General features: G+C 45.2%; 1 protein-coding gene and 1 long non-coding RNA gene across 2 annotated transcripts; one reads left to right on the top strand and one right to left on the bottom strand.

The window, feature by feature from the left end:
• Positions 1–373: 373 nt before the first annotated feature.
• On the bottom strand, positions 374–6711 carry LOC102385282 (methylsterol monooxygenase 1-like). The gene is made up of 4 exons (XM_025207864.1): positions 6452–6711; positions 2621–2769; positions 596–722; positions 374–430 (listed from the first exon to the last, which is right to left on the bottom strand). The coding sequence occupies exons 1-4, from the start codon at positions 6656–6658 to the stop codon at positions 374–376; spliced, it is 540 nt and encodes a 179-aa protein (XP_025063649.1). The 5' UTR covers positions 6659–6711.
• Positions 6712–9850: 3139 nt separating this feature from the next.
• LOC112550806 lies at positions 9851–17704 on the top strand. The gene is made up of 3 exons (XR_003094816.1): positions 9851–9949; positions 12575–12670; positions 17500–17704. It is a non-coding gene; the product is annotated as an uncharacterized LOC112550806 (long non-coding RNA).
• The last annotated feature ends 2043 nt before the right edge of the window (positions 17705–19747 follow it).

Raw genomic sequence — 19747 nt, forward strand, 5'->3', positions numbered from 1 at the left:
CATTTATCTTGTTAGTGCATATGAAGAGCATTGTGATCCTGCCTATCAATAGGAAGCAGTTTCCCCCATCCCATATTCTGATTTTTCCAAGAAATAAAACGTTCTCACTTCAACAATGGTAAATTTCTCTCTAGCCTGGATTTCTTCCTCCCCTCCCCCTTTTCAGGACAAAACTGGAGCTGATCCTTCCTTCCCCCAAAATGGAGTTTAGAAAAAAAGTGTGCCAGAGGTGGAAGAGAGCTATTCTAATATTACAGCTGAACTCACTTTGTTTAAACCTTTATAAAGTTGTGTAAAACTTTACTAAGGCAAAACTGAAGAGCTAAGGTATGCAAAGTTTCTGCAGCTCAGCTTCCTCTGACATCCTGTTCAATTAACATGTCTTTAGTGGTTTAATGTTGTTTCTTTCCTTGAATTTCTTTCTTGGCTCCTTACAGCATAAAAACAGGCAACTCAGTGTTATCACATGATCAACACTGCTATTATTGCATTCTTAGTGGAAGATTTATATCTTTGCTGATTTAAAAGCCAATTGTAATTTTCAGTGCAATCTCAAGTGTACAGTCTAAATTATATTCCAACTTTGTTTCCTTACCTGAAAGTTATGATGAACTTTATGGAGGTATTGGTATAGTCTTCGGTGATGCAATAGCCTATGTATGAAATACTCCCAAGTATCTTCAATCAGCAAACATCCAAAGACTTGAGCAATTGCAGAATACCTAGTAGGAGTTGGAGAGATTAAAATGTGAACAAATATATTTGTATAACACCCAACAACAATCAAATAGGACGCCCTGGTTGTAGATATGAAATTGTCACCAGAAGAAAAGTAAAAAAGTAACTTTGCTTCAACCAACATATTTATAATATCATACGCCTCCTGAGCTTATACCGGTCTAATGTTTACAACCCAATTAACAAACTCAAAATGGAGCTATACCTCTGATAAGCCATTAGTTGTCTGAAGGATTCTGTGGTTTTATTTCTGAGATGTGTTCTCTCTGACTGGCCACCTTGTAGGTGTTATATTATTACCAGGAGTATCATCGCTTTTGATTTAAAGGGCACCTACTTCAATGTGGCAATTAAACTTATTTTGAGTACCTAAGACTTTGCTAGAGACTAGACATTACTGTTTTGAGTCCTTCTGTAAGAGTCTTAAGTGCCGCACACTTGTTTTATACCTCAGACACCATATTTGGATTATTAGTTCCTAATGGGCCGCTTGCAATATCACCTTCCCTCTGTGATCCAGCCTTTTCAGTTTTGGGGAGAAATTCCTGCTTCAGCCTTCACAAAAGACAACTCATGGCACCAGTCTGGTCTTTCTTAAGGCCAGAGTCTATTGTTTCACTCAAATTTTGGAATCTCAGTTTTCATAATTTGAAATTGCTTGCCAGTTCCCAGAGTATGACTGGTACTCACTACACAGTCTTTATATTAAGGCTGTTGAGTCTGATTGCATCATCGATCAAAGTCATTCTCTTTAAACATCTGAATATGAGAGCCTTGCAGCATGGAGTGGGAGGGCGGCAGCAGCAGCAGTAAGACAAGTGCCGTCAAGACAAAGCGTCATTGCAGATCAAATACCATTGAAATCAGTCTGTAGTTTCAAGCTTAAGACTGAACATCTAGCCAGCCAATCTGTATTGGTCTGGTGAGCATGCAATTGCCAGATACATGGCCTGTGTTTAAGGTTTCACAATACAAGGAGTGCCCCACACCATAGGTGTGAGTGCACAATGGAGACCCCAGAAGAAGTCATTTCTAGTAAGTACCCTCTTTTTGTTTCACTTTGAAATGGTGAAATGATCAAAGTACAACCTTTTTCCATAGGAAAAGAGTTAATACAATATTCAGAAATTGTAAAGCAACCTGTTGTAATCTGCATTCGTTTTACTCTCACAAAATATAATTAGCTGCTATTTTAATTTTATGAAACACAGATCATCGCGATTAGTGATGCATAAGTGAAATAGTAGATTGTGTAATTTAATTTATAGCTGTCATAAGGAGATGTATTTTGTGATGTATCATCCTTGCTTTTGATTCCGCTTGTTTATTTAAACTCTAATTTGTTGGATTCATTGGTAGTTCAGATTGGCATGATGTGCAACAAAACCTCAAAACCCAATGAGAAAGGCCAAAAGAAAGAAGCAATACACAGATGCCCTGCTGCAAATTCAATAGAAACTCAAGATGACCAGAATCATGCTAGACATAAAAGACACAAAACCTATGTAACTCATGCTCTAAAGCATAAAAAAATATGGGAAGCAGCATGAGTGTCCTTTTGAAACACAAGCAAAGTACATATGTAGCAATATAGCCTGTGAGTGTAAGCATTGTCATCCGGCCTAAAAATTCCACGTGCAATGCAAAAAACCTCAGAATTCACTTTCAACTCTTAAACGTCCCCTAAGAATATGTGAAGAGTCAGCCCCGTGATTGATTTCAGTTCTGTGCATGGAACAAAAAGCAGGCCGGAGAGGATTTAGGACAGTATTGGAAAACAAGAGCTGCAGAACATGGAAGTCAGTGGGACTTTTTAACATGACTAAAGACAGTAGAACTTGGTCTTGTCATTGCATTTGATATTTTTAGAAAGATATAATACCATCGAGGCATGGAGTTCCAGTCGCATGGTAAATTGGCATACTCCACGTAAAAGTACACAGCTAAGGACAGTGGTATATGGAGAGTGAATATATGATAAAATGTCATCTTGAAACATTTCCACTGATCTTCCCAAGTTTCTGGCTTGTCCTAAAAAAAGATGATAATGAAAAAATGATTTTCTTAAAAACATTATTTTTCTTAACTACTGAAGTTAGCAGATGTTCTGCTGGCTTCAATATATACAGTAGGATGTACAAAAATTTTTTGAGGGATAATGAGAACATAAAAGGATATAAAGAATTAATTATTAATTAGAGGGCAGGAAGCTACTGGCTAAGATGCTCAAGAGGGCTACGTTTTGTTTGATGAATCTGAAAGATATGCACATTTAATTCTAACGACAACAGGACTAAAGAAACACCGTCTTATGATTAATTTTTGCCTAGCTTGTTGTGTTTTTATACATGATAGAAGCAATAGAAAATGAGTGCACGTTCTAATAAAGTTATATTTGTTTTTGCTTTAACCTTAAACCAAATAATATGGGCCTAGGCCCCAGGCAGACTAATAAAGCTTCTAATTTCTTTTTATCTTGGATAAAATGTGTGTTGTGTAATAAAATGATACGCTACATCATCTGCACCCCTCTTTTCAAAATGCTAGCTCTATCCATGCCTTGCTCCCTAAAGACAGCAAAGACTAGCCATAGCTTTTTGGTTAATTCTGCAGGCCTGTCTGTCGCAGAGGCACTACACAACAAACACTTGTAGCATAAAAATACAGAATGAGTGTACTTCCTCTGCACCTTTAGGGGAGATGAACCCATCAAAGGTTCTGAGTTTAAATTAGACTTGGGATAAAAGTTGTGGGCTACATGCATGTTAGGTTGAACAAAGATTTTTCATTTGGTTATTCACAGAGCTGGTCAAGGCTCAGAACTGCTGCTCTACAGAGTAGAAAGTGTCCCCCAAACAGGAAATTCCAAAATCTTCAATTCAGAAAAAACAAATAATTTCAGTTTGATTTTTCCCAAGTAAAAGGAAGCAGATGGCTGCCCCAGATGCCCAGGGACTCTTTCCACGCCTCTGAACTTGATGTGGGCTCCCTGGGCTTGCACATCCAGAGTCATAAAGAGTTTGTTGAATTTTCAGGTCAGGAGAGCTCCAAACCAGGTAGTGAGGAGTCTAGGACTGCTTGTACATGTCACGGGGTTTACTTTGGTGTAATTCTCCCTAAATTGAAGTGGTGGATTTTTAAAAACACCGCTTCGATTTAGGGCGAAGTAAACCCCTGTGGCGTGTACACAAGGGTCGGTCCCGATCCTTACTTGCCTCTCTGACAGTGGCGGGGAAGGACAAGCTGCCAGTGGGCTGAGCAGTCCCTGAGCTGTGGGTAGGAGGGGGTGCTTCCCTCCACAGTGGTGGTGGTACCCCCCAGCTGGCACCCGCCTTTAGGCACGTGGCCTGGGTGGTCCTGGAGGGCACTGCAGCTGTGTGAAGGGAAGCACCGGGGCCCCACGCAGCTTAGGCAGGCAGGCAGGCTCCGGGGATTAAAAAAAACAACAAAAAAACCCAAAGGATCAGGGTCGCTGCTTTTTCCCCCCCACTTCAGTGGAACTTGCATGCACGGGCTGCCTCCACAGTCCCTGAGCTGCATGGGGCCCAGGGCTTCCCTCCACGGCTGTAAGGTAGCAAACTAAAACACCTTGGACATGTTTTATTTTGCTGCATCCTGAAGTCATTTAATGTGCAATATGCTGCCAACAGTGTAAACAGCTGCACCATTAATGCACATTAAGCCACTGACAGTGTAAACAGCTGCACTGTGAAAGTGGTGCAAAAGGGAATTCAAGCAATTTTGTGGCGTGTATAAAGGTCCAAAAAGCTCTGAGACTCTTGGCTTAAGCCAAGATTCCTGGCTGGACAGGAAGGAGCTGGGAAGACCTGCTAAGCAATTCTTATGCTTTGGTTTTCAGTCTTTTCCAGGCACCCTGGAGCAGAGCTGGAGCCCTAAACCAGAAAACACTGGCTTGAGCTCCCTGTGCTGAAGACTTCCAGGTTCCTGGCTCTGTAGCAGGGAACCTGAAAGGCTCAGTATTCAGTCAGCAGGTGGCTTGGATTACAGGGCACACATTTGGTTTGAAAGACTACATGTTTTGGTGTTTCTCAAATGGAATATGGCAGAACTGCAGTTTTATTAAAAAGTCTGAGTACTTTGCTTTTTGTCCTCATTTGGGGTGAGACAAATTCTGAAAATGCAAATTTTGGAAAAAACTGAAATTTGTTGTTTCATTTAACTCTAGCCTGTAATTCTGGGTGTTTGTTGAGCTGATGTCATATTGTTTATTTTTCTGCCTGCACTTCTTGACTGCCTTACTGCAGGATTAACTTGGGATATGCATACATGCATGAGACATCCAGATAAATAGGTCAAATGCAGGAGTGGTATGTTATTATGGAAACACCCAGCAGCTCCAGATCTGTCACATTTAACATGAATAGATAGGTAATTTGGTGCTGTCACCTGTATGTTGCTGACACATTAACCTTGCAATACTTGAGTTGCTCCTGCAATGATTCTTTTTCGGCGTAGAACTGGAACTGACCTAGTTAGGTTCCTTCCAAAAGCCCCAAAGAGTTTATGCACTATCTTAGAGAAAGTTCATTTTCATTCATTCCTTTCTTTAGATTTTACTTAATAGTCAGATTTTAGCTCAAGACATGAGGCACCCCAGTACTACTTCAAGAGCATGATCAAATTACAGCAGCATTAAAGTAATCATTTCAGCAGGAACTCAGCTCTCATTGCGGTCTTTGGCACACGTCTCTTTTACAACTCTACACAGAAAAAACAGCTTACAAGATGGTTCTTGAAAGGACCTATCCCAAGCTGCATATTCCTGATTTGTAAATAGTTTTAGGGGAGAGGATCTATCAGATTTTCAGGTTGCAGTAAGAGTGCAATAATTAGTAATGTAAATTAGGTTTTCCATGTTTCTTCTCATTTTCGTTTGTGTTATGTTCCTGGTAACACACTGTCTCCCAAATTTCTTTGCTGGGTAGAACCCTGGATATAAGTGACCGACCAACTTAAGTGGGTATTTAAGTAAATCCTGAGTCTGCTATCACTGTTGGGTCGCCTTAGATGCTATGCATCACTGGTGATTCTTTGGGCAGAGTGAGCAGGTGGTGCCCATCTCTCCAGGTTTGGATGGCCGTTGGCTCACAGGGAGCTGATCCACCCTTGTTTTTAGTCCTGCTGGGTGCCCCCACACTCTCCTCATCCAGGCTAGCCCAGGTGAGGGAGCTAGTTCAGTCACCAACAAGCCGACCATGGAACAGGCTGTACTATTTTAGCTGGTACTAGATAGCACACCTGGAGAGGCCTGGCCTGGCAGGGGAGTGGGTCTTTAAGGTCATCCTAAAAATATTAACTCAGTTATGGACCTAGCGATCCTTAAGTTCTGTTCCTATTATCTGGGATGTTAGATGTGGTTCTATATGGGTTGCCCCCCAATTACTGAGAACAGACATTAGCCACAGATCTAGTCCCATTTTGGAAGAGGAGAAAAATCTTTCTGCTGGATTATTGTGTTTAAAAAGCAAACATCAAGGTGCAGCAATACTAAGTGCTGATTTGCAAATAAATGTTTGTGATAGAGGGATTCATCTTCCACTATGACTTCCTGCATACCCCTTCCCCACTCTGCAATTCGGTCTTTCTCCTTCTGTAATTTGTACAATCCTGTTTGGTACCATTTCCTCTTCCCCTTTCTGAGTTGCACAATTTGTGCTCCTGCCCCCCACCCCCCTCCTTGTTTTGGTATTACCTGTTGGATTTTGTATTTCTTCATGGCTGGGATGAACTGGTAAATGAATCCAGGAAGCGAGGCTAAGTAGTAGGAAGACAAATACAGCAGCAGGGTACCCCATGTGACCACGTGGAACTTGGTAGAGCTCTCTAGCAAGCGAGTCCAGGCATCCCGGAAAGATTCCTGCAAGAGGTTGTGCTGCAACAGGGAGCCCAAAGTTTCCATGGCCAGGAAGGGGAGGTGAAATGAAGAAGCTCTGGTTCCTGTCCACACTTCTAGAGACCATATTCTCTCTCTCTCTCTCTCTTTGTATGTAACAGCTTTGTAGATAAATCACCGATGGCTCAACCAATGGGCTTCCTTGTGCTGCTGCTAAATTCTGGGTGTGGTTGTACAGTGAGATCTATGGTGACAAATTATGTTAATTTCTGCTGATCTCCTGTGTGATCATGATAAGTTTTATATAGTCATAAGTAGGGACCTACCAAAAGCAGCCAGAGCCTTGGCTGGTTGTGGCATGCTGAGCAAAATGGCTTCACATGCCATGGTCTGATGCACATGCTGGGGTTTCTGACCCCTAGGTTAGGGTTTAATTGAATGCTTAGAATGGGGGCGGCCTGAAATCCTGGCTTAGTTTACCTTGTGTAAACCCATGGAAATCATTAATCCATGCTTAATATGTGGATTAATGGTTTCCGTGGTCCTAATCATGGTAATTAAGCCACAGTTTTGGGCCATCAGCCAATCTGCGGGGAGGGGTGAGACTGCTGAGGCCCCTCAGCCAATCAAAGGTGTGGGGGGGAGGGCAACACTGATAAGCCCATGAAAATGGTGGCACTGGCTGGCCCTGCTATCTGCCTGCAAAACCAGCTACCTACCCACTTAAGTTGGGTAGATCCCTAAGTATATGCTGGCTTTGTCTTTCACATTTTAGGCTTCTGGTGCTTTAAAATAGACACTGTGGTTTAATTTATTTTTTTTGCAGCAGCATTTAGAGCAGGGGAGATTGGCTCTATGAAACCAAAAAGAAAAAAATTAAGATGTAGACAATCTCTTTGCACATAATCCAGGCAGTGGGTAGAACTTGAACAGGCAACAAGTGTAAGAGCAAGAGATATACGTATGATACACAGATAGTTGTCTATGATGCATAAGAGCTACTCATCTTCAAAAAACGTGCAAATGTATTTTTAAATGAGATGCCTAAATATGGACCTTCCCCATCTCTTCCCAGCACAGCTATTAGCTGTGTGCTTGGATAAGCAGAGACTGCACTACATTTTGAGAGGGGGTCTGGAGGAAGAGAGCATAATCATCTCAGGGAAGGGATTCCTTGATTTTGGGGGAAAAGTGGGAGAAGGAATTAAGCCATTTATGAGAGTTAAGAGCAAGAGTTGAGGCTGGTGTCATTGATGGACTGAGCAAACAAAGTGGGTGTTTTATGAGGAAATAAGGGTGGGGGTTGGAGAGCACTGTGGTGAGCTAAGTATGAGAGAGGATGAAACTTTCCTCAGTATGGCATTAGAGTTAATGAATACAGGTGTTAGATGAAGGAGGGAGAAAATAATGGTGAGCAATGTATGCGAGAGATGCTATGTACCTTCATCAAGTTGGAGAACAGGTTTTTATGAACAAAGAACTTCCTTGTTGGGAGTGTCTCTGCTAGGGGACTGGATGTGCCAAGGAGAGTGAAGAGTAACATGGCGACATCGACTGATAATCCTGGCCTTTGTGTTTGCATAGAATAGTGGGGCTGGTGATATCTGGAAGGTCAAAGGTCGTAGCGGTAATCGAGACGGGAAATGATGGGGGCCGAGAGCTCTAGCCGTCTGGATAGCAAGAGAAGATTGCATTTGTGGTGGAACGTGAAGAGGCAAGAATTGGAAACTGCCTGTGCGTATGGGAGTAGGGTTAAAGGGGACTTCCAGGTGGGGGTCCTGATGAACAGGGAAGAGGATGGGAGTAACATTTGAGGTGACAGAGAATGAAAGGCAGACCAAGCTGCTACTTGAAAACATTTGCTTATACGTTCTGCAACTATTAATTATGTTGTTTCCAAGAGATCCATGTGTCCTAACTCCGCATTATTCAACAGGTATGCTGCCAGAGGACTGATTATGTGCCAGGATATACATTTATACAGTATGTGCTTGTTCGTGGCAACCAGTTTTCTGCTTCCCTATTTTATTCCACATGGCAAGAGCTTGACATGGTGTGGTGTATATTAAGGAAGATTTTTGGACTCAGCCACTTTCCATGACATAATTAGAACAGCATATGCACTTTATTGTATAGTTTGTTACTAATTAATTTGGCTTTGCATAGCGATTTACAATACAGAGCTCTGTCTAGGATAATTGTAAAATTAACGTTTGGAAAACAACTTGTGGGGCATTGAGGTATTATAACAATGAGCACAGAATGGAAACTCAAATACAGGCTTGAAATTTTGTATTTCCCTATGACTACTTTGCTACCTTGGATGGAAGCAGTGCTTGAATACCTCCTGTATAAGCATGTGTGAGGGGTTCTTGGTAGGATAGGGTAAACGGAAGAGCTGCATTGTCAGTGTGCACTGAATGCCAGTCACTTTCAGCTATGGAATAGCTTGTGGGATTTGACTGCGGCTTATAAATAGCTTGGAAGAGTCTGTAGGTCTAGAGAACCTGGCTTGAAATGTGTGTTGGAGCAGTTTGGTTTCAAAATAATTTCAAAATTTTTTCACAATAGTTTCAATAGTATCAGGTAATGTGTTTTACTAACAGTACTGTGTCTCTTCTTTAAATATTGAAAGCTTAATTTTACACACCAAAACTGGCAATTGGATTTCAGAACTGGTCTAACTGAGCCAAGGGAGAATTTTAGGAACATACTGTAGTGGCATGCTTCCTCCACATGCTCAGTATAATATGTAAGCCATTACGTTTGCACTAAGTAATGCAAAGTGTTGCGGAGTACTGGAAGGGTGCTCGCCATGTAGAGTGGGCTGCAGCAGGCTGGAGAAGGGCCTGCAGGTAACGCCACAGGGTGAAACCCCGGGGACTCATTTTTAATGGGGAAGGTGTGTGGCGGAGCTCCAGGGGGGTGCTCGCCACTAAGGGAGGTTGCGAGCTCTGTGGGAGCTTGTGGGCTGAGCAGCAGGGAAAACCCTTCCCAGGAAACATTTTAAGGGGGAAGGCGTGTGTCAGAGCACTCACGGTGCTCTGCCACTTTAAGAACTGAGCCAGGCAACAGGCAGGTGCAGCCCAGTCCTGATGAGTGGCCATCTTAAGACTCAGGCCAGCAGGGCTGGAGGCAGCAGTTGCTGCCTGGTGCTGAGAAAGGAACATCTCCTGGCGGAGCTGCTGCTCTGGAGAAAGCACGGAGGTAAGGACAAGAGCTATGGGTTGGCTTGGAGGCTCCTGGTCCTGGGCATGACCTAAAACTGCACCCTGCTGGGATAGGGAGGCCTGGTGATCCTGCCAGTGGCGGGGCAGGGCCAGCAAATGCCAGGTTTGAGGACCATCCTGGTGAAAGGTGGGTTGGCATGCCTTAATAACCCCTCCCCCCACCATTTGGAGGGTTACTAGTAACATTGGAGGGAGTTAGGGCCAGGTTTGTCTATGTGGGACACCTGAGTCCAAGGCCCAAAGTGGGTAGTGGGGCCAGGCACATCCATGTGGGGCACCTGATCCTGTTTGGGGATGCAAGAGGCTGGTAAGAGGGAGATGGGGGGGGCCAGGCACATGCATGAGTGGCACCTGAGACCTTTAAGGTGTAAGACCCTGGAGAGAGAAGGAGAGTGGTGGGTCAGGCACGCTGACGAGGGGCACCTGAGCCTGCAGGGGTGTTTGGCCCTGGGCCCCAGAGAAGGGAGTGGCGTATGGAGTGGGGTCCCTACGAGTAGGGGGCATGAGTTGAGGTCCTATTAACTTGGGGGGCCAAATTTGGTTCAGGTAAGCCTGAGGGTGACTGAGGGCACCTGAGGCCACAAGTGGGCCTGCGGCTGATTGGAGGGCAGCAGTGGAGAAGCCACGGAGAAATAAGGGGGCGTGCCAGCAGCCCTGTATAGAGAGCAGCTGGGGGGAGTTACCCAGCTATGAGATGGGGCAGAGTCTGTGCAGTATTTTGCAAACTCCAGTGTTCAGTTGGATGAGGGTAGCAGGAGATGCCCGAAAGCCTGCATGCTTGCTGGCCAAGGAGTGAAGGGAATCAAGCCTGAGGACCCTCTGGGTGAGGGCAGGGTGAGTGTGGCCCTGGGGAAAAGGAGGGGTGGTACAAGTGAGGCCATCTCTTACATGGTGGAGATGGTGGAGTGTGAGGGGCTTTAGTGAGAGGGAGGTGGTATGAGTGTGGCCCATAACAGGGCAGGTTGTGAGAGGCCCAATACTGTACTGAGTTGGGCCTGGCCTCAGGCCAGAGCTTTACACAGTTGTTAGAAACATCTGCGAAGCATGGGACATGTAAGGGCAGGTAGGAGTATGTAATCAAGGCCCTAGACACCAGGGCCCAGAATGGGCAGCCTCCTGCCCAGTTGTGATCGTAATTACTTAACAGAAAGGCATGGCAGATGACATAGGCAGGCGGCATGCCCAGATGCAGTGGGAGACCAGTACTCTGGCTGGTCGAGAGTTCTTATTTTGTTACACAAAGGTAATGGTTGTCAAATGGCATATTAGTAATGACATTCTATTGTTTTGCCGCCACTGACACAGAATGATGGGGGGGTGTCTATACAAGATGAGTTAATGCGCATTACAAGTCTGTGTCTATATGTGCATGCCTGTAATGTGCATTAACATAGGCTAATCATGCCTAAATTTGATGCCTGCAAATGCAGATATTAAATTTAGATGCAATTAGTTAATGCACATTAACACAGGTGTATATGCGACCTGGCACTAACTTTAGTGCCTGGTTTGCCCTGCCACTAGGGGACCAGCCTGAGCCCAGCCTCAGGTAACATTGAGGAACTGGGGTGCTGGGCACCTGGCCTGGATTGGGGCTGGTGTTCTGAGGAGTAAGAGAGTTTTTTTTCTTTCACCCATGTGCATGTCCTGAGTGTAGTATTCTCTCCCCCCTGTGCGTGCCCCCCCCCCCCCCACACACACACACACACACTCCCATGGCTCCCTACTCTGGACTTGAAGACTGAAATCTTGTAAATAGGTTTTCCCTTATATAGTTTTCCCATTGTCTATAGTCTCCCACTTGTAAGCAGGTTTTTTTATTGTTGATGAGTGAGGAAGGGTGGTGGAGGGGTTCTGTTTGTTGAGGGGGAGGGGGTTCCGCTTATTTAGCGGGGTGGGGGGAAGGATGTGGGCTGGTGTTCTGAGGAGTAAGAGAGTTTTTTTTCTTTCACCCATGTGCATGTCCTGAGTGTAGTAGTGGGGGTCAGCCAGGGGCAGGGCATGTGTTGGTGGTGGGCAGGTGGGCTGGAGTGAGGACTGGAGGAGGAGGGGGTCGGGCAGGGCCTCCCGCAGCCAATGCCCTGGCCCTCACTGGCAGGTGCATGGCTGGCCTGGGGCCTGGGTGGAAGGAGGGGCCCACTTGGGATGGCAGGGCTAGCACCACACAGAGCAGGTGGGCAGGGTGCTGGTCTTTGCTGGCAGGGGCCAGGGTGGAGCAGCAGGGCACTGGGGATTGTGGGCAGGGGCAAGGGGCAGGGGCTGGAGCAGCTTTGGGGTGGGGAGGCAGGGTGGGCAAGGAGGGAGCTGCTGAGCTCTGCCCTTGTGCTGGGCACATGGCTCCTGGGCAGGGAAGGGGCTGGCCAGGGATCTCAGTTTTCCAGATGGCTTCCAGGTGCTGGCAGCTGGCTCTGGCTTCAACATGACTACCAAGTGCTGGCAGCCATGTGGCCAGAAGCTGGAGCCCTCCGCTGGTGGCCACAGTGCATATGGCAAGGCTGCAGGCACTTGGGACTAACTTTGGTGCCAAGTATCTGCATGTGTAGACACCTGCCAAAATCACTTAATATGTGTTATCTTAATGCAAATTAAATTTAATAATTTGCTTAAATGCATGTATAGACGTGCCCAAGATGTACATTGTGTTCTTATGCCCTAGGTGCAGATGTGTTTAAGTGAACAGTGATTACGACAGACAGTTCAGTACAGGTAAAGTGGTAAACTCTTCAATGTCTAATTTTGCTTGTTTTTTCAGCAATGTGGATTCTGGAGTTTTAAAATGAGCCAGCTGAAATGCAGATGTGCCAACTGACGTGAAGACTTGAAAATGGACTTCAAGTTTCACTTAAAGGTTGGAGATTTTTAAAACTGTATTTGTGCTGAATATCCCAAACCTCAGTGTTTTTGTGACACTGGAAGTCTGTAATAGCTTGTTTGTTCTGGAACATTTTAGTGTTTCTGGGAGTCTTTACGTGTGCTCTGGGGGCACTGGGGATGGGGAGTGCTTTAATCAGAGTGGCTCTGAAAAGAGATGAGAGGAGATGAGCTGCCACATGGAGAGCTCCAAAGATGGCATCTCCAGGGCCTCCAAGAGATGCCAGAGATCAGAGTCCCAGAGGGTTCCTATGGACATGCAGGGATGCTGCTGCAATGCACCGTAATTACAGTAAGTTGGAGCAGACTCAATTAATTGAGTCTGCTGAAGTGTGCTAATTAGCATGTTCCAGCAGCCTCCACATGTCATAGATTGTAAGGGCTGGAAGGGACCTCGCAAGATCATCGGGTCCAGTCCCCTGCACTAGGCAGGAAAGACAACTGGGGTCATGTGACCCCAGCAGGGTGTCTGTCTAGTCTCCTCTTGAAGATTTCTAGGGTAGGTGATTGCACCACCTCTGGAGGGAGCTTATTCTAGTCTGGACACTGACTGTGAAGAAGTTTTTCTTAGTGTTAAGCCTGAAATGGTCTTCCAGGAGTTTGTGGCCCTTATGCCTGGCTTTTTCCAAGGGTGCCCTGGTGAACAATTTTTCGCCAAGTCCATTATGTATTCCCCGATGTAGCGTGTCAAGGGGGCAGCCTCTCAAGCATGGTTTCTGTACCGAGCTGCCCTCTTGTTCATGGGCAAACTGCCCACCTCTTTCACTTGCCATGTCTTGTTGTCAATTTCTCTAGATGTGAATAGGTGGGAGGCTGCCCTTTGCATACCCAGCTGTACCATGGGCCATACATACACGCTCCGACCTTCCCTATACGTGTCCCATGCCTCACAGATATTTCTAGGCCTAGCTCCTGGCCTCCCTTCTGGTGCACACACTGGACCTTCCATATCTGGCCTAGCACCTGGCCTCCAACTTAGGGCACATGCTGGGCCTTCACATACGTAGCCTAGCACCTGGCCTCCAGTAGGGTGGCACACACCGGGCCTCCTCTTTCCTGCGGCCTCACACCCCACTGCACCCCATAGCACTCTGCCCTCTTACTTGGGCTGCTTAACTACCTCCTGATTTCTGGGGCCTCACAACTCTGCCTCAAACTTTCAGTCCTCTTGCTCAGGCCTCTCAACTGCCTCCTCTGTCCAGGGCCCCACAACTATGCCCCTAAACTTCACTGCCCTTTCCCTCGGGCTCGCCACCTACTCCCCCTCTCCAGGGCCTCTTAACACTGCCCTCTCTCTCTCCAGGGCCAAAAGTCTCTACACTGCTCTCCGCTTAGGGCACGGGGTTGAATACCCCTGTAGGCTCAGGTGCTACTCCGCCCTTCCTCCTGGGCATGGGGTCGAACACCCCCATAGACTCAGGTGCCCTCCTTGGCATACCTGGCTTACCACGTAAGTTCACACACCCACCATAACGTGAAGACTAGGGTTATGGTGCCCCTACCTGCCTTACGCTGGAGTGGTTACTGGCCTGGCATTTTATGGGACCTGTCCTGCCACAAACAACCCCACCAGTTCCCTCAGCCTTTCCTCACATGGCTTGCCTTGCAAGTCTCTGATTATATGGGCAGCTCTTCTCTGGAGTCTCTCAAGCTTTACCAAGTCTTTGTTGTTCACCAAGGCACCCTTGGGAAAAACTGAGTGATAGTCATAAACTCCTGGGGACTGTTTCAGGCTTCACTTTAGGGAAAACTTCTTCACAGTCAGGGTGTCCAGACTGTGGAATAACCTCCCTGCAGAGGTGGTGCAATCGCCTATCCTGGAGATCTTCGAGAGGAGACTGGACGGTCACCTAGCTGGGGTCACATGACCCCAGTTGTCTTTCCTGACTCGTGCATGGTGGGTGTGAAGGGGGACGGGGCTGGATATGATGATTTTGCAAGGTCCCTTCCAGCCCTTACAATCTATGAAATCAAGTCTGCTCCAATGTGCTGTAATTATTGTGCATCGGAGCAGCATTCCCACATGTCTATAGGCACCTTCTGGGACTAAATATGATCCCTGGCATCTTTTGGAGACCCCGGAGATGCCATCTTTGGAGCTCTCCATGTGGCATCTCATCTCATCTCCTTATATCTTGCCCCCAAGGAGAGCACTCCAGTTACCTTCTTGAAAATCCTACATCAGAGGAAACAGCCATACTCTCCCTATCCATCCTCTCCCCTAATATTCCCCTCCTTCCTTTCTCCTCTAATCCTCCTGTACCCTCCCTACTTTTCTTCCCTGTCCCATCCTATGTTTCCCATATACAATATCCTTCCATGTTTCATCTTCCCACCTATTTTGCTTTCCTTCCTCTGCCAATCTTTTTTCTGAATTCAGATCCTCCTCCAGTAGCATTAGTCTTGTGCCTGCTTTAGGGTTTGCTTTCATTACTTATTTTTGATCTGATCTTATTTTGACCCGAGTTACCCCACAAACACAAATTTTGGTTATTTGTATTGGGGGAAAAATGATGATAGACCCAGTTACCTCTTTGATGCAGCCCTCTGCCTGAAGCTTGCTGTGATTTCCTGACTGCCAAATACAGGATTTTTTTTTCATGGGGACGTATAGGTAGAACTGCTTTAAGGAACTACAGCGAACATCTCTATCCCTCCCTTTCTAGGTGAGCTGGCACTTTCTTTCAACTCATTAATAATTTATTGAGAGTCATTCTTATGAAGAGACTCGGGGGCAAATTTAGCCAGACTCTGATTGCAGATGGGGAAAAAGGCATTTTGGACACCTGGGCCTTGTCTCGATATAACATGACAAGTGTATATGGGCAGTGGAAGATGCCCATTATTGCTGTTGCAATGGCAGCAGAGCAGGGCCAGTGCAGAGTCCTAGCTCAGCTTCCTGGCAGCCCCTGCTGGCACTGGAGCCCTGGCCTGCTACTCGGGCAACCCAGGCCCGTCTGCTTCACACCCACTGCTGTGGGTGCTGGTTGGAGCGGGTGGTGGGTGGGTGGGGTGTCCATGGATCCCTGTGAGCAGGTTGGGCTTGGCTGAATGGATGGGATGGGAACACAGGCAGGTAGGGAGTGGCGTTTGGAAGCAGGATGGATGGGGCCAGGATTGCAGGGTGGAGAGCATGCGGGGCCAGGGCCTGGGCAGAGCTCTAATCTGCTCCCCGCACGTGCCTGTGATGGGCGCCAGTTCCCTGACCTGAGGCTCCTTGTGGAACCAATGCCCATTGCAGGGACACGTGGGGAACCTTCCCGGTTCATTCCCATTTGCTAGCTTCATTCTCCTTTTCCGGTGTTTGACCTGCCTCAGTTAAGAAAACATAATAGCTGAAGAAACATTGAGACACGTTTGGGACTATTATTTCACAACATTTCATGGGTGTTAACACGGATGACCAAATCATTGTTGCACCTGTGACCGAGTTGTTATCTTGTTCTCTGCTTGCTTAAATTGAGTAACCATGTACTTATTTTACCATAATTTCAGGCTTTCTCAGAGCATTTTTGTCTCATATGTGTTTCCCCCTCTTGTCGTGTCCACATTTTAAAGATGTTGTAAAATTAATTAGTAATAAATGAGCCAACTCTACCTGTAATAATTAGTAATAATATTAAAAACTTGTTGTCTTTATCATATCCATAGAAACTGGGTAATCTTTTATTGTGATAAATATCTTGAAAGTCATGGAAGCTGCAAAGTCTCTAACAATATATCAGGATTCATAGTAGAGAGAATTTTTTTTTTATTAGACAAATAAGAGTTTTGCAAAAAATAAATTCTTTGATTACAAGCTTTCGGGCACAAACACCCTTCATCAGGCATTGGGTAGAAATGAAAGTCCCTATTTCATAGGATTTCACAGGGGAGTCAATAGATGGAAAACTCCTCTGGGCAGCCAGTTCATAGCTGGTAGGGAGCCTTGCAACTCCCGTGAGGATCTGTGATGAAGCGAATTACCTTGAAACAAAGGAAGGAGCAGGATCTCAGGTTTCAGGTGGTCACAGTTGCTTCCTGCTTGGGAAAATACGAAGATTTAAGTAAAAAAATTGGCTAGAATTCGATATCTTCCATGTGTCAGGTATCCAGGTTGTAGCCATATTGGTCTAGAGGAAAAGGCAATCGGGACTTGTAGTAGAGATGATATTAAACTAGCAAGATTTCAGGTCCCAGGGACTCACGCTGTCTCTGCCTAGTCTCACGCATGGGGATGGGGCCCTAGGGCTCCATGCTGCCTCTGGCCAGTCCCACATGAGCCAGGCTTCTGCCTAGCCCTGTGCACTGGGATTGGGCCAAGGCCTGTGGGGCTCCCTATGGAGCCAGAGACGCAAGGCCAGCCACATAGTTATACATATAGTTTAACTCACAAATTGGGTAGTGTGCTAAGTCTCTACTATTTTGTCTGGTGCATACATTTCATTTATTATAAAGGGGACTTGCAAGTGATGTCTCAGGGAGGGTTAGTGCACTGTACACTCGCCATTTTTTATCAGTGGAGTAGCCTCTGTGAATCTGACTGCAACTTGTCATAACCTAGAGCTGCCTTTATGTTGCATATCTTTTTTTGGAGATGAATCCAGTCACCCCCATGGACTAGGGAACCTGGCTTGGAATACATAGTTGAGCAGATTGGGTTTAGAATAATTCCTGTGGTGCTTCACTAGCAAGAGGTGATTTGTCATTTCTTATAATGATGTGCTTCTGCCATAAATCTGTTATTACAATCTGTAGCCCCCAGCCCTTCCCCCCCCATGCACTTGTCTTCCTTCCTTCCACCCTGAAACTCTTCTGATCATGTAGGAGCCGAGTGGACGGTGACTAATATTGTCACTGGGGCAGGACAACGCTTTGATGGGGAACTGTGCTGCTAATGTGAGAGGCTGATGAAGAGCCGCTGATGAAACAAGGAAACAATCACTGAAAAGCCAAGCTAAAAGACACCATCTTCCCGACCCTTACCATGCATAACCTGCAGACTCTGCACGAGAGCTAATGCTGTAAGTAACACGAGTGCTATTTCCCAGGATCTGTAAGACGCTCTGCAATGCTTGGCATAAAAGGATTGGTGCAATTCCTTGGCAGAGACGTTTGTTCTGTAATGTTAAGTTTGAGAAACTCATGCACGATACATTAATGTCCAGAGATAACAGCCATAATGATACTTGCGCAGAAAATGCCCTACATATTACGAGAGGATTCACGGAGTAGAATAATTACTATTATCCTCAGCGATTTGTTTTCCAGGTTCTGGAGCTTTAAAAAAGGAGCTGGGTGGAAAATCGAGCTATGTGAAATATGAAATGGGCTTCACGTTCCAGCAAAGGGTTGCAGTTTTTTGGAAATTGTTTTTGTCCAGAATCGGGATGAATATTCCAAACCTCAACATTTTCATGGCATTGGAAGGCTGTTGTAGTTTTTTTTCTGGAATATTTTTGTGTTCTGCAGCTGACTGCGGTCCCCGAGGTCTTCTAGAGGCCCAGGAGATGTCATCCATGGGGCAAGAGAGAGGCTGTAGAGCTGGGAACAATGGTTCAATGGCAAATTTAAATTTTATGACAAGCCTGAAGTGTTTTCATGGAAAACATTAGAATTGAATGAATAGAAAACATCGGTGATATTTTTATTGTGGAAACATACTGGGGAAAAATTAGAAAATGCCTGGGGAATTTTTCCCCAGGAAAATTCCTGTGGACTGATTAGAACGTTTCTTTCTTTTTTTTTTTTTAAACAAAAGATTGTCATCATAACAAGAATGTTCTTCTCATTATTCATTGAAATTTGAAGTTTTTGGGGTTTTTTTTAGTTTAAATTTGTATGAAGCTTTCCCCACTTCCTTTTCCTTTTTTACTTAATGGTCAGGTGTAAACTGGAACCAAACATTTCCCTTCCAGGTTCATTCCCATTTGCTAGCTTCGTTCTCCTTTTCCAGTGTTTGATCTGCCTCAGTTAAGAAAAAGTAACAGCTGAAGAAACATGAGGCACGTTTGGGACTATTGTTTCACAACGGCATTTCATGGGTACAAATAGTGATGACATTTCATAGGTACTAATAGTCTTGCTGTGAGTGAGTTGTTCTCCCAAACTGGAATATCTGCACCTTTTATTTTCTGCTTGCCTAAACAGAGTAAACATACATTTATTTTATTGTAATTTCAGGCTTTCTCAGAGCATTTTTGTCTAATAGGTGTTCTCCCCCTCTTGTCATATCCAAATTTTGAAGATGCTATAAAATTAATTAGTAATAAATAAGCCAACTCTACCTATAAGTATTGGAGATGACCATGAAAACTTACTGTCTTTATCCTATCCAGAGGAAGAGAGTCATCCTTTATTGTGAAAAATATATTAAAAGTAATTGAAGTTGCACTTAAGTTACGCATGGAGTATACCTGACAGCTGACCTCTTTCCTTGTGTTTCTTTAATTTCTTAGCATGGCAAGTTTAATATGAAATCCTTCTTTGAGGGGCTCTACACCAGACAGGGCAGTGGTATGAAACCCTGTGGAGAACTCGTTCCAAGCTTGACCTCCGGGACAAGTTTAGCCCACTGTGCATAGCTAAGCCATGCGTCCATATAGGAAATCCAGCTTCCGGCTGAAAAAAAACAAGTGGCGTCCTGTTTGTAGGACACCTGCCCATAGCAAGTGATTCATGTTGTTGTTGTGCATACTCCAGGATTCATGGAGGAGTGATTTTCTAACGCAAACTTGTCCTGCTGCCTTTTTCACAGTAAGACTAGGCTGGTCAACTTTTGTGCAGCTTACAGCGTAAGGTGTAACCAAGCCCTGACAACAAGGGCAAGAAGGTCAAAATGTCAGTCACCGTCCTCAGCTCCCCTCAGGATTTACTTCATTAGCACTTTCTCATTTTGAGTATGCACAGAGTGGTTTTAGTTAAAGCAAGTTTTCCTACATACTGATATAAAATCAGTATTAATGTTGTTGTCCTGTTGCATTCTTTCTGTTTTCACCACAAAGAGCACCCAGCTTTGATTTAAAATAGTCCCTGGAAACATTTTGCACGTTGCAGAGATTTTCCAGAAGTTTGT

Source organism: Alligator sinensis, unplaced genomic scaffold (genome assembly GCF_000455745.1).
Source record: "Alligator sinensis unplaced genomic scaffold, ASM45574v1 scaffold741_1, whole genome shotgun sequence".
Classification (NCBI taxonomy): Eukaryota; Metazoa; Chordata; order Crocodylia; family Alligatoridae; genus Alligator; species Alligator sinensis.

What these genes read in the sequence shown, in the direction of transcription:
- LOC102385282 (XM_025207864.1), bottom strand. Translation starts at nt 6,658, where the DNA reads ATGGAAACTTTGGGCTCCCTGTTGCAGCACAACCTCTTGCAGGAATCT. An exon ending in TGGAACTCCATGCCTCGATG is followed by an intron (nt 723 to 2,620) that starts GTATTATATCTT and finishes AACTCCTACTAG; the next exon opens with GTATTCTGCAATTGCTCAAG. An exon ending in AAGTTCATCATAACTTTCAG is followed by an intron (nt 431 to 595) that starts GTAAGGAAACAA and finishes TTATGCTGTAAG; the next exon opens with GAGCCAAGAAAGAAATTCAA.